Here is a 13017-nt window from a genome sequence, read left to right as displayed (position 1 = left end):
GGGATTAGTTTTTTTTTTTTTTTGATCTACTGAGACAGTGTGCTAATATTTTACTTCGCTACCCTGAAAGTAGTTTTGTTATGCTAACTATCTAGACAACAGATAGTTGTCTAGATTTTAGCTTGACGTTACCATAGGCAATTAAATGAAAGGAAGGCGCTTATGAGGAGATGCGAGTGCCTCAGAGCTCAGTATACTCGTTATAAGAAGCCTGTGCCTTCAGGAAGCAGTGGTTCCCTTTTCTGTTATTTTTTTGTGCAGGCGAAGAATGTATGCATGCTGGAATCTGTATGGTGTGTTTAGTACACCCGTGACAAGGGGCGACACTGAGCTAATGGAAAGGGATCCTCACTCATTTACACTTTGCTTCACTTCTTCACTGTCAGTTTGGTGTGTGCCTACCTTTACAAACCACGATGAACAGTGACGAGATCCCGAAACACTAAACACGCTCTCACAATAATTTGGATGCGTTACTTTCAAGAGTGTAATGACTAAAAAGACATTGCAGTGTTACTGGTTTGTTTTCGCTGGCATAAAATGAAAAGTTTTTTTTCCTTTTGTTCTCTCTCTCTCTAGGAGAACAGTGCCCTCTTGCTCAATGCCATGATACTGCGTCGTCAGCAGAGCCAGGAGATTCACCCCCACTTCAACTATCAAACTCCAGACACCGTCACCCCACCTTACCTTTTGACCTCTGGCGCCATGATGCCTGAACCTGACTACCAGGACACAGCTCTCAACTCTATGGCCAATAGTCCTCTGACTCAACACCAAGCTGAGACCAGTAAAATAGGGCCTAGCAACCAAGGCCTCAAGTTTAGTGCCTCCACTGGAAATGACACTTTGGACCAGCAGCTGAAGTCCAAACTCTCTGAGCTAGTTGGACAAATCAGCAGGGAAGATATGACCTCATCAGAGGATGAGCCAATCAGAAAAGTTGGCAAAAGGTGGGATGACGAGGAGAGGGAGAAAGGAAGTGAGCGACCAAGACAGATGGAGAGGCCAAGCGATGGTCAGAAAGAGAGTAAGAGTGAAGGAAAGACAGAGAAGAGGAACACAGAGAGCGCCAGCGAGGCGTGGCTGGAGAGAGACCCAAACAACGCAGCACAACATGTGGAGAGGGAGACAGACAGAACGAGGGCGAGACAGCACGAGCTGTACAGGCAAGTAGAAAGAGACCAAGCGAGAAATGTCGAGAAGCAGCGAGAAATCAAGGTGCAGGTCAACAGGGAGATGGAGATGCCGAGAGAGAGAGAACGATGGGTCAAAAGGGAGCAAGCGAGACGAGCGGAGGAGGACGGAGAGGTGGAGAGTACGGGCGGAGGAAGGTCCGGGGCAGCCGAGGGAGCGCTTCAGACGCTGGCGCACGTAAGCGGCCCCGGCGCCAGACCCCACATGCGCGAGAGGAGAGCAGGCAGCGTAGCATCCTACGCTGCGCCAACGAGAGAGGAGAGCGAGGAAGAGGACAGCGAAGCAGACGAGCCGACCGGGGCGAGAGCGAGGAGGGCGGTGATGAGGAGGAGCAAATCGGAGCGAGGCCCCGATACAAGGCCGCAGGAGCGTGAGATGAAGAGGACGAGGTCGGCAGTCACGTTGGCAGACAGCGCCCCCTGCAGGCTGGAGGAACAAACGCCCCCGACTGAGGTGAGCAGAGAAAGCGCGAGCCTACTCCGTGAGAGTCGGATCTCCTCTCCACTCTTCCCATCCCCGCATGTACTCTTCTCTTTAAGGCCTCGGCGGATGAAAGCAAACAAGCAGCAGTTTCGTTTAACTTGATTTCCACATCTATCCTTAAAGAGTGTGCTGCGTACGGATGGAAGGAGCCCAAGAAGGTGTTGGAATATCCCATCACTGCTATGATGTCTAAACTTAAAAAAAAAAAAAACCACCTTCCTGCATTCTTCTCCATACTAACCGCACTTCAAGTACTCTTTCAGCACCCTCGTTCCTTTTCGTTTGAGAACTAGTAGCCATTTCTCATGTATGATGAGAGACGGTGAATAGCTGCGCAAGCACAAGATTAGCATGTCGTCCAGAAAAAAAATCTCTCACACATCCGGCTAAGTATAAACCTGCAGCATGCCTCTGGTTAAAATCTTTCACAGATTAACGTGGGACCCTTAATCCAGATTGAGAAATGGCCGTGGCCTTATTAACCCACGGCGGCTGTGACCTCCTCCCTGCCTCCCTGTTTGTGGCTCTGTTCAGTCCTCCGTGTCCCTTTGTCGTCGCTCTCCATGTCTCACCTGCGATGTCAATGTTTTGTTTCTCTTCCTCTCCACTTCACTGTAGTCACATCTTTTATCTGTCGTTTGTCTTGTCTTTCTCTCTCACTGTTTACTACTCTTTCTCCATCTCTCTTTCTCCCCCATGCTCTCTCTCATCTCCTCCCTTTATCCCATGCTGTCTGTTGCCCTGTTCGCTTTTGGCTGCTACCGACCGTGCTCTTCAGGAGAAGGTTCAGTTGCTCTCCCCTTTCATGCACCAGGTGAGACACACACACACACACACACACACACACACACACACACACACACCTGGACACACCTGCCATCACTCAAAACCACCTCGCCATGAAATATAAGATGACTTTATAGCGTCAGTCAGCAGTCACTGCAAGTTGCAAGAGAGAGATTTGAATAAATATCCATTAACTGTGTCTTTCTGTCTCTAATAATGGTGAAACCTCTGCAGAAATGTTTGGAGCGTGAGTAAAACATGCGTCCGTGCTCACCTGCTGCTTCCTTTACATTTTACACAGATCAGCCATAGAATTACAACGGCCTGCCTAATATTATGGAAGTTCCCCTCATGGTACCAAGCCAGCTCCTACCTGTTTTGCTATTCCATGGGACCTAATTCTGGAATGGGCTCTTTACAAAGTAATCTTACAGAACCTACAACTCTTATTGTATTCTCCGAGTGGTGAATTTTCATTCTGAATTTTCAAAATCCTATGCTTTGATCTTCCTTTTGCAGAGATATATTTTTAATCAGAAATTGAAGCTACTGCAAGAAAAATTTCAAAACGTTGTGGCAAAGACAGGTTTCTCCTGCAAGCACACATGGGTTGGTTGAGACTGCATTCTCTCACAAGCCAAAGCATATGGAAATCTTATGATGAGTGGAAGTGCCTGTTCCCACCCATTCTCATGACTGGAAGGTCATCATTGTTATTACTGTTCTGCTTGGTTTGGATCATTTGTCAAAACATTCCAAACTGCAGCCTTGAATTCTATCAATAATTTCTCATTAAACAAGCATAAAGCTAACTGTTGCAGAACACAAAAACACTTATTCAGCTCAGAACACCATCCATCATAACCCTGCAATCTTTAAACTAAACCAAATGGAAGTGTGTGTGTGTGTGTGTGTGTGTGTGTGTGTGTGTGTGTGTGTGTGTGTGTGTGTGTGTGTGTGTGTGTGTGTGTGTGTTTTTCACCATGTCTGTCTAAGATAACAGTATTATGCCCTTCACTAGTTCTACCTATTTTAAATATTGAAATCTCACTGTTGGACATGCTGTTCTTACTCACTCATCTATAACTCCAGTGCTCTTTCATAGGAACGAACACGCACGCGCGTTTCCTTTCATAACTTGGTGTGCTCTTGTTCTTTGGCTCAAATGGACTTTCATGGATGAAAGCTTCAGGCAGCCATTAATCGATCAGTGAAGTGCTGGTTACTCATCACATCATGCCCATCTTTTGTCTCGGCCCTTTTCATTCTGATCTAAGTCCACATTCTGATCTGATCCACATCGTGTGCTTGCTGTCTTTTACGCAGGTCTTAGTCATAAGGCACCAACATCTAAACACCTTTTCTGGAAGTCCTCCTAAATAGACTAGCATTTCAGAATATGCTGTGGTGTATGTTTGTTTGTGTTGGGTGTTTCTGGGAGAGGATACTTAAAATGATGGGTCTTGTGCTGGTGCATGTGCTTACGTGCCGATAGGCTGCTCTAAGCAAGAGCACCTGTGTGTGTGGGGGGGGGAGGTTGCATATGACTCATGGTTGTCTTATGGTCCTCTTCACTTTATTGCTGTAAAGTTGTACATGAGATCTGAGAGGCTTTGGTCATTATCTTCTTTCTCTTCACTCACCCCTTCCTCTTACTATACATGTTGAGCATGAAGAGCTACAAAGAAATACAATGACTCTGAGGTGTGTGTGTGTGTGTGTGTGTGAGTGTGGGAGGGACATGGCTGGCTAGCTGGATGAGCGTGTAAAAGACATGCCCCACACTGAGTGATCAGTCATAATTTGCAGGTCACTGGTTTCTCTATAATTAATTAATTGCCACTGTCTCTGTGTGGTAAAATAACTACAAGGCAAAATGTCATTATTGCTGTATTGAATTTTAGATAAACATTTATTTTATGGGATGCCATTTACCTTCAAGTCTTTCTTTTTGTCTACTGATTACTGGTCTGTCTGTGTGTGTGTGTGTGTGTGTGTGTGTGTGTGTGTGTCTTTGCGCATATGGATGCGTGTGTGTGTGTGTGTGTGTGTGTGTGTGTGTGTGTGTGTGTGTGTGTGTCTTTGCGCATATGGATGCGTGTGTGTGTGTGTGTGTGTGTGTGTGTGTGTGTGTGTGTGTGTGTGTCTTTGCGCATATGGATGCGTGTGCATGTGGTGTGTATGTGGAGCAGAAGTATTCGGCCGCTTCTTTGTGCAGTATCACCACAGAGGTTCTGAAGGTCCTGAACGCTACAGAGGAACTTATCGGGGAAGCAGAGGGCAAAGTTCAAAACCTCTCTGAGTCCCCAGCTGGCACACCCCTTTCCTCTGGCCCAGACAGTAAGAAACTGGACCAGCATCTCACCAAGATGGAGGAAAACGTAAGATTCAAGATCCGCTATAACGAAGCATCTTTTCAAAGTTCTAAGCCATTTTGGATCCTTTCGTTTAGGGTCAGTTCATATGGACAAGAAAATATCATGTCATTCATTTTCAGTTTGGAACGGTCTGTCCCAAACTCAAGAACCTGGCACAGTGTGTGTGCTTCATGGCACAATGTGACGGGGCACATTCTTTCTAGCGGAGCTGGAGCTGTTTTACATATTTTCATTTCATTATTACCTTAACAGCTGCGTATGAATGTTAGTACAGAAGATCCTCATAATACAGACTACACTGAGAATTTGTGTATTATCACCTGTATTTCATTTGTCATTGTCCAAACCCTGCATTACTGCTGATGGTCACAGAGATGAATTCACTAGGCAAAAAGGATAAGATCACGGTGCAGACACATGAGTGTGGCAGAAATGATGCTGGCTATTTTGATGTGCAATTCCAAGCAGAGGTTGTGTTGACTGCATCTGCAGGTTTGGTTAGGCGTTCCACTGTGATGCCCAGTCAGATTAATTTCTCTTACTGGCTTTTAAAGTCGAGCATCAGCTGACAACAGCATAGTGAAAGTTTTGTGACTGCAGTGAACGTGCAGCAGCGGAAAACAAAAATTCACTGATGAGCAAACAGTTTTGTTGTTGTTGTTCACTGTGATGAATCTATGATGAATTAATATTTACATAATTGTGATATGACTAATTATTTAAATTATATAATTTTCCATGTGTAATGTCACAACAGCTGTTTGATTTACATTTAATAGTCACAGTATTTTTCCTTATGAAAAAATGAAATCGGTTGTTTTTAGTGGGGTGATTGTGGTCAGAATCACGTTGTGAGAAATTGGACACGTCTTTATTTGCCTGCTTAAAGTGAGGAAAATGCCAAAATACCACTTGCATTTGCGATAAGAGCAGGTCTGGTGAGGTGGAAGTGCAAACTGTGATATAAGCCATAATGGGTTCATAAATGCCCGTTGCACTAGCGGAGTTCACACACCCTCCACCCACCTTGTTACAGGTGCATTTATTTCTGTCCATCAAATTAACAAATATATGTTAATATGCGTGAGCCCTATGAAATTAGTAAAATGCAGTACTATATGACTTTAATGGCCCATCACAGCCAGGTGATGTGCCATCAGTCTTTTATTTATGATCTATGTTCAGGTGTACCTGGCTGCAGGAGCAGTGTATGGCCTAGAGGGGGCGCTAAGTGAGCTGGAGGACTGTGCTCGCAACATCAGCAGCTGCACCACTGAAACAGAACTTGCTTTTTTGGAGGACCAGGTGGCCACCGCCGCTGCTCAGGTGCAACAGTCAGAGCTACAGGTGTGTCAAGCTCCACAGGTGCTTCAAGTGTGTACCTTAGTGAGAGTGACGATGTGCTTTTCCATGGGAGTGCGTGCTATATTTTTGGCTTACTTCCGTGTTTCCACTCAATAAGGGTTTGCGAAAATGTGAAGTTGATTTCAGTGTGTGGGTCATGCAGAAACCTTTCTCACACTCCTGTTGGCTTCCTTTAGATCTCAGACATCGAGGCAAGGATATCGGCACTTAAAAACGCCGGCCTGAATGTGTCTACATGCTCACGATTTTCCAAGTTCAAGCCCAAACCTAAGGTGACTTTCTTGTAATGGCTTGTTTCACCAGTGCCTACAAAACACCAATAATTAGTATTTTAAGTAATAGTAGTAGTAGTGCTGCCCAGCTTTAATGGGTGAATAAGTACTATGGTTGTAATGAAAAACACTGTTTAATCATTCTGTATAATTATATGCAGGCCTGCAGGAAATAACTGCTCTGTAGGCTATTGGGCTATTTAATGTTTTAACTGTAGCAAGTTCATTGCTGCTTGTTCTGTTTATTTGGAGTGTGTGTCTTAATGGATTTTAATGGTGTGTGTATGTTTGTGATTGGGTGTGTGTCTCATGTCAGCCTCAGACCCTAGACTATTCACGCCAGCTGAGGCGGAAGCTGCCTGCTCCACCTGCCACAGGTACTGCTACTCTGTCCCGCCTCTGCATCCTGTCCAGCCAATGGGGGTCGAGCAGCTGTGGGTTTCATCCCAGCCAATGGTTGTTGGCCTTGTGTAAACCATTTTGGGGAAGGCCAACATCTAACATGTAGTTGACTAACGTCAGTCACTTTCAGCATCAGCTAAAGGACTGAATGTTCTCAACATGTCAATGAGATTTTGTTGGTAGCATGTTATACTTTAATGGTACATTAACGTCTGGTACATAAATGTCAGATGTAAAAAGATTCGTTCATCCTCTATTGGATAATTGGGCTTTGTTGTTGCATGTTGTGTGGAGGAACTACTACAATACAAATTGATTTACCAATGAAGTATTTGACAGTCTGTACCAGTGCTTTACTGTGATCTAATAATGGTGTTAGTAAATCCTCAGACTAACATGCTAGATTTTGTTCATTAGATTTTTTTTTTTAATTGAGCATTGTGTTAAGTCATGAGTCATGTTTAAGTCAGAATGTCCTCCTGCTTGGATCCGGTCAAGCAATGTTCCATTAGCGACCAGACATGCACCCATTTTCCTTGTTCACCATTCTGTGCATTTCTTGTGCCTGTCTGTGTCATCAAAGTCTCCATGCGCCAAGGTTTATGGTGGCTGTGTGTGTTCACACGTGCTTGTCGATCGATGCTAAGGTCCCCAAGGCGACCGTTCCCCTGGTTAAGAGGAAAGGAACTCCTCCCCCTGCCTCCCTCAACTGATGCTGATCACAGTAAAAGAGGGGGAAAAACTGTTCTTACACCTAATACACATTTTGATTAAAATCAGAAATAAAAGAAGACGGAATGAAAAGGTGTGAGACATCTGAAATGGTGTGCAACTAATTGCACCAGCTTGAATGAAAACCTAAGAAAAACAGAGACACACTGTCCATTAAAGAGACAGACTAGGCTAGTAGTGTCTCCCTTTGACTCTCTCTTTCTCAGAGACCTCTTTCTAAAATGCCTCCTTTTTAATTAACGCCGGTTCCCTTTGGCTCTGCTCCATGTTGATGACCGTGATTCACTCACTGTTCCTTTTTCTTCCATCACCTGTAGTGGCAGCTACAAAGCACAAATTGCTTATTGAAATGTTAGACTTGGTCACGTAATCGTATTGATTACCAGGTGATAGGCCTGCAAAGAACTGCGTGATGGTCCTGCAGAGCACTGCGCGATGGTCTTTAACTACATGCATGGCCTGCTATACTACTCCTCTCAATTTTCTATGCTCTACACTCACTCTTTTCATAAGAAGATACCTGTTGCATGTTGTCTGCTGATGCACTATATTCAGTTGTCATTTCCATAGAAATTCTAGGGTGGATGTGGTGGAGGTGTTTGTTCCCTATGATCCCAGTTTGATAAAGTGCATGAATGAGTGGCCACAGGTCTGTGCATTAAAGCCCAGTCAGGTTTGAAGTCCATCATCCAGCCTGTTTGGTTCTATTCCAGGTCTCAACACATCTGAAACTTATTCAGCAAACATCTGGCTCTGGTGTGTTTGAAGTTAAATGAATTGGGTATATCGGGGACCCTGACTGCAGGTGTTCAATCCCAATCCTGGAACACCTGAACCTGCTGATGAATTGCTTGATAATTAGTGGATGATTTGAATCAGGAGTTGTTGGTCAGAGAAAACATGAAAGCATGCAGAATGCAGGTCCTTGACGACTGCCATTGATGGCTGAGCTCTGTGGGGAACCTCCCCTAATGGGGCATGTTTGTTCATTCCTTTCTCCACAGAAAAAGAAAGCAATCCCAAATTGTAGGGGAGATCTCTGCAGCCGTGATGACAATGATGGTGACGGCAGCGATGCACCCCAACGTCCTCCCCCAGCCGCCGAATGCCCCTCCTCCTCCAGCTCTGCGTCTCGACTCGCTCTGACCAAAAGGACCACCGGGCTCTTCCACACCTGTGCCTTGATCTCACACTTTGGTCCTTGGCCTCACCACTACCATGATCGGTCATCTTCAACCCCACCCAACACTCACCCTCGCCCCCTGCCCCCTGGCTTGAACTCTTCCTCTCCAGTGAAGACATTTCTCCTGAGTCCACAAATGGAACTGAACCCTGCACCTCCGCTATGCTACAGCTCCCCCTGAGACCTGTTATTCTCTCTCTGCCTTAAAGGAGTCTATACTCCTCTACGAACCATCACAGAGGTTATATTTACAGAATGTCAATATAATCAGAGTTACTGACATAGAATCGCTGTATGTAACTGTGGACACGGAACAAACATTACCGTTTGCAGGCTCTTTTTTTCTTACTGTTTGCTAGAACGTTCTAGGAGTTCTGTGTGTTGGTAACATGTCCCAAAAAATTGTGTATGATCTGTGTTCCCAAAATAGGCTGAACCATATCTGGTAAGAGTGTTGTACGTTAAAATGTTATGAAGAAACTAAAGAAAAAGTTATCGCCACAGGACCTGTTTGAAGTTATATATATATATATATAATTTAATTTACATGGTTCATATTGAATTCACTTTGCATCCACATGTTGGCATCACTTGTGAACTGTTTGTGTGATATTCCTGGAAGAGCCAGGAAGATGAACAAAAATGAAAACTCAGCGTTTTGAGCAATCATCATGCATTTGTGTGTGGGTGGAGGAGGTTGGGGTGAGCTTGGGTGTGGGTGTGTGCATGGTGTGAATATTCTCTCCCATTCCATCGACAATACACATATTGGCCCACAGTGACCCATCTGTATCTATCTTTGTGTGTGTGTGTGTGTGTGCGCGCGTGTGCTTATCAGTATTTTCCACAACAGTATCTAAATCAAGCCAGGTGCTCTTGTGATCTATGAAGTGTGTATGCCAATTACCATAATCTTCAACTGCCTCAAATTAGAAGCACCCCTCTCATTTGATCCATGAGTCCTCTTGACTTTGCTACGCAAAGATTCTTTCATTAGGCTGGACAGACTAGCAGATGGCTGAATATTGCAGCAGTATAAGTTCATGCTTTAACTGGAGAGCTACTCATTAAAGTGCTCAGTGCGTGGTCAGTTGTTCTCTCTCTGCCTTGTAGAATCTGTGGTGTGCTTGAACCAATATGATATGAAACACTGAGACACTGCATATAAAGCCATACACATTTTTATTCTCAAATAATCTACCTAAATGGTATTTTTGGGGCTTATCTCCAAAGAATATGAAGTAGGCCATAAAACCAGTAGTGCTACATTGTATATTTAGCTCCTGCAAAGTAATCCTTACTGGTTTGTGCATTCTTGTTTTTGATGATAATGTGGCATAATCTACATAGCTTCGATCTTAATATTAGGCTAATAGCTTCATGGATTGCTACTGTGACTTCACTGCAAGAGGTCTCCCAAAACCAGTAATAGAGTTATATGTTCTGCTCAGAGGTCTGTCAAACCAACCAATCCATCTTGGTGTACTACACAGTGTTATTTAACGTATCTGTCACCAAGTGCACTGGAATGTGCCTAGGTTGCATTTAGCCTGGTATTGCAGTGTGGATCTAAGCACATTGTAAGGTGGGGGGGGGGCAGGCAGATTTGGCCCATTGGAGATAGGTTTTGTGTGTTGTTTATCTCCAACAGACAAAGCCCATCACAAATGTGGAAGAACTGATTTGGGCTATTAGCTTCCACATTTGCAATGAGAGATTTTCTGAAGATCATAGTTTTTTTTTGGGGTTTTTTTTTTTACCTAAAAAATATTTGAAATAACATTCCACTATTCCATGTTTAGTGACTGTATTTAACTATTTTTGCAAGAGTAGAGAAAAGAGTAGGTATGCATTGTGAGGCTCTATCCCAAACCCAAGTATCGTGTTTTTCTCCTCTACTTTCTGGAGGAGTACTACTGCTAACACTTGAAGGTTTTCACCACCATCTCAAATGGGTCCTGGTAGTTGTTGTCTATGGCAGTGTCTGTGTACAAAAGCATGTTTGGTTTCAAATAGATGTACAAATTTTGAAGAAAAGCACAGTCAAGAGGTTGATGACTTACAATGTCCTGTATTTTTCTATTATAAAAAGATGAAAGTATTATTTAAGAATTTGTTAATAAAAAAAAAACCACATACAAGGGTGAAATATCTTGTGCGGCATACGTGTACGGTTTGTGACGGTAACAGCTCATCTTGTGTTTTTAAAGGAGAAGGGAGCTAGAGCTGAAAACTAGACAATGCACTCCCTCTCGCCACTTTCTCAACCATTTTGTGACATTAAATGTCATGACGATTCAGCAGGATTTAAAAAAAAATGTGTTCACACTGACTTCCATGTGCCATAATTGTTTTGATTGAGACAACGCATCCTACTGTATATGAATAAAGTTCGCATACCTAAGAACTGCTTAAGGTTGCTGGTGTTGACTTCGACAGACTGATTTTCAAGCATTTCTTTTTTGAAACTATTGTTACAGCATGTAAAATACATTTACAGCACAGATCATGCTGCTACCACCAAAATAAGCTTACGTATGTTTACCCGTTTATTTATCAGTATAGATTGCGTTAGCCATGTGCACAGGTACACGCTGTTTCAGTTAAATAAAATAAATATTCAGGACATGAGAACTAAGAGGCCGAGATTAAAAGTGATTTTCTTCAACACATCCAAATGAAAAGTTAATAAGTGGACACGGGAACATGTCACGGTAACCAGTCCGAGTCCTCGCTGGCGAGTGCGTCCCGTAGGCTCTCCTTGTTTCGGAGCGTGCTCAGAAGGAGCGCGAGGGAGTTAGCCACCGGCTGCAGACCCGCTCCGCTTTGCCGCTTGCCGAACCGCCCGATTGGTCGGACACCGCGTCCCACGTACCAGAACGGGTCAATTTCTGGACCTAGTGGCCAAACAAAAGCATGGTGTGACGCCATGGAAAACGAACTGAAACTCAAAACATGTCATTTACCCTGATTAATAATTTTAAGGGGGTCGCCGTTATTGGGTTTTTCCAATTGTTACATAATTCTTATAGGTATACGAGTTACACCGAAATAAGAACTTGAAGCTCTGTCAGTGTAACCCGTTCAACTTGCCTTAAAGTCCTACAACTTTATGATGTGATCTGGAATTGCAACCCTGTAATTACTTAAAATTAACTTATAATGATTATGATTATTTGTAATGAAAGTGCCAATTATATGATAAATAAATAAAGTTGAAAAACTTACTTCTGTTATCAACGTTGTGAACGATATGAAGATCGTGCTCTACCGTTGTGCAGTGCGCACATGTCGCGGTCGTAGAAAGAATGAGAAGCACCATGAGCGCAACGGTCCCCCATCGGGAGCGAAAGAGGCACTGTCTCACCGGCAGAGCGAGCATTTCAGGCAGCATCGTGGATCTGGGTTCAGGGCACTGGATATGAGACAACAGGCATAACAAAGTTCCCCTAATGTTGCTTAGACCGTTAAACTACTCGAGCCTTCCTATTAGCGGGGAGTTTGAAAGTTTTCCAAAATTATATTACGTTTGGTAATCGGTGTAGGATTAAAATGCCTTTCGGATCCTCCGGAGAAGGACTGAAAACACGTGCCTTAGCTCATGTAGAAGTTTGTAGCTTAAACAACACTCCTGAAAATTGCTCAAAATGGTACCTCAAAAAACATGTACTTGGGTGAGAACCCAAGTTCAGACATATGCATCAAAATTTTTCAAAACAATTTTCTGACTAAAACTATTTTGTTTCGTATAATATCATTTCACGACAATATATTAAATTTGAAGGCAGAAGTGTTCACTGCTTAACAATTTACGAGAAATTATTAACATTCAATAATTTAAAGTGAATTAAATATCATTTATAAGTACATTAGACTACTACATAGCAAAAGGTAATAGGCTAACAAAACCACAGACTTTTTTCCACAAAGTTTTAGTTTTTAAACTCACCTGTATGTTTGGAAGCTTGTTCTTGAGTTACAGGCGCTTTATCGAGGACCAGGTATTTTTCCTCTAAGCCAGTTCACTCAGTGAACTATGCAGTCTCGTTTATATACCTCCGCTGATGTGGCACAAGAAGTCCGAGGACGCGTCAGTCTCTCGATATTATCATTTCTCTCTCAAACACACACACACACACACACACACACACACACACGCACACACACAAAATAATTCACCCTTTTCTATTTTTTCTCGCCCTTCATCTCGTCCTCCTACTCT

General features: G+C 43.5%; 2 protein-coding genes across 4 annotated transcripts in view; one reads left to right on the top strand and one right to left on the bottom strand.

Annotated features, from left to right (window-relative positions):
• The window catches only part of myripb (myosin VIIA and Rab interacting protein b), an 83535-nt gene extending 72333 nt beyond the window's left edge, over nucleotides 1-11202 (top strand). The window contains exons 11-17 of one of the 2 annotated variants that reach the window (XM_081718819.1): nucleotides 580-1647; nucleotides 2456-2491; nucleotides 4656-4844; nucleotides 6027-6188; nucleotides 6383-6478; nucleotides 6795-6855; nucleotides 8617-11202. In XM_081718819.1, the coding sequence (XP_081574945.1) occupies nucleotides 580-1647; nucleotides 2456-2491; nucleotides 4656-4844; nucleotides 6027-6188; nucleotides 6383-6478; nucleotides 6795-6855; nucleotides 8617-8642 (1638 nt within the window). In that variant the 3' untranslated portion in view covers nucleotides 8643-11202. The remainder of the gene's footprint in view (nucleotides 1-579; nucleotides 1648-2455; nucleotides 2492-4655; nucleotides 4845-6026; nucleotides 6189-6382; nucleotides 6479-6794; nucleotides 6856-8616) is intronic. The other variant, XM_035525912.2, reaches the window with a different exon arrangement.
• Nucleotides 9522-12897, bottom strand: prlh2 (prolactin releasing hormone 2). 2 transcript variants are annotated; one of them, XM_027004376.3, is made up of 3 exons: nucleotides 12745-12884; nucleotides 12024-12210; nucleotides 9522-11692 (listed from the first exon to the last, which is right to left on the bottom strand). In XM_027004376.3, exons 2-3 carry the CDS (start codon nucleotides 12187-12189, stop codon nucleotides 11505-11507), a joined length of 354 nt encoding a protein of 117 aa, XP_026860177.1. In that variant the 5' UTR covers nucleotides 12190-12210; nucleotides 12745-12884; the 3' UTR covers nucleotides 9522-11504. The 2 variants fall into 2 exon arrangements, with proteins under 2 accessions (XP_026860177.1, XP_026860178.1); XM_027004377.3 differs by having other exon boundaries at nucleotides 9524-11692; nucleotides 12024-12196; nucleotides 12745-12897.
• Between the last annotated feature and the right edge of the window lie 120 nt (nucleotides 12898-13017).

This window comes from Electrophorus electricus, chromosome 1, assembly GCF_041902795.1.
Source record: "Electrophorus electricus isolate QZ-2024a chromosome 1, ASM4190279v1, whole genome shotgun sequence".
Taxonomy (NCBI): Eukaryota; Metazoa; Chordata; class Actinopteri; order Gymnotiformes; family Gymnotidae; genus Electrophorus; species Electrophorus electricus.
The sequence above is the reverse complement of the archived record's forward strand: the minus strand, read 5'-3'. Positions and strand labels throughout refer to the sequence as shown.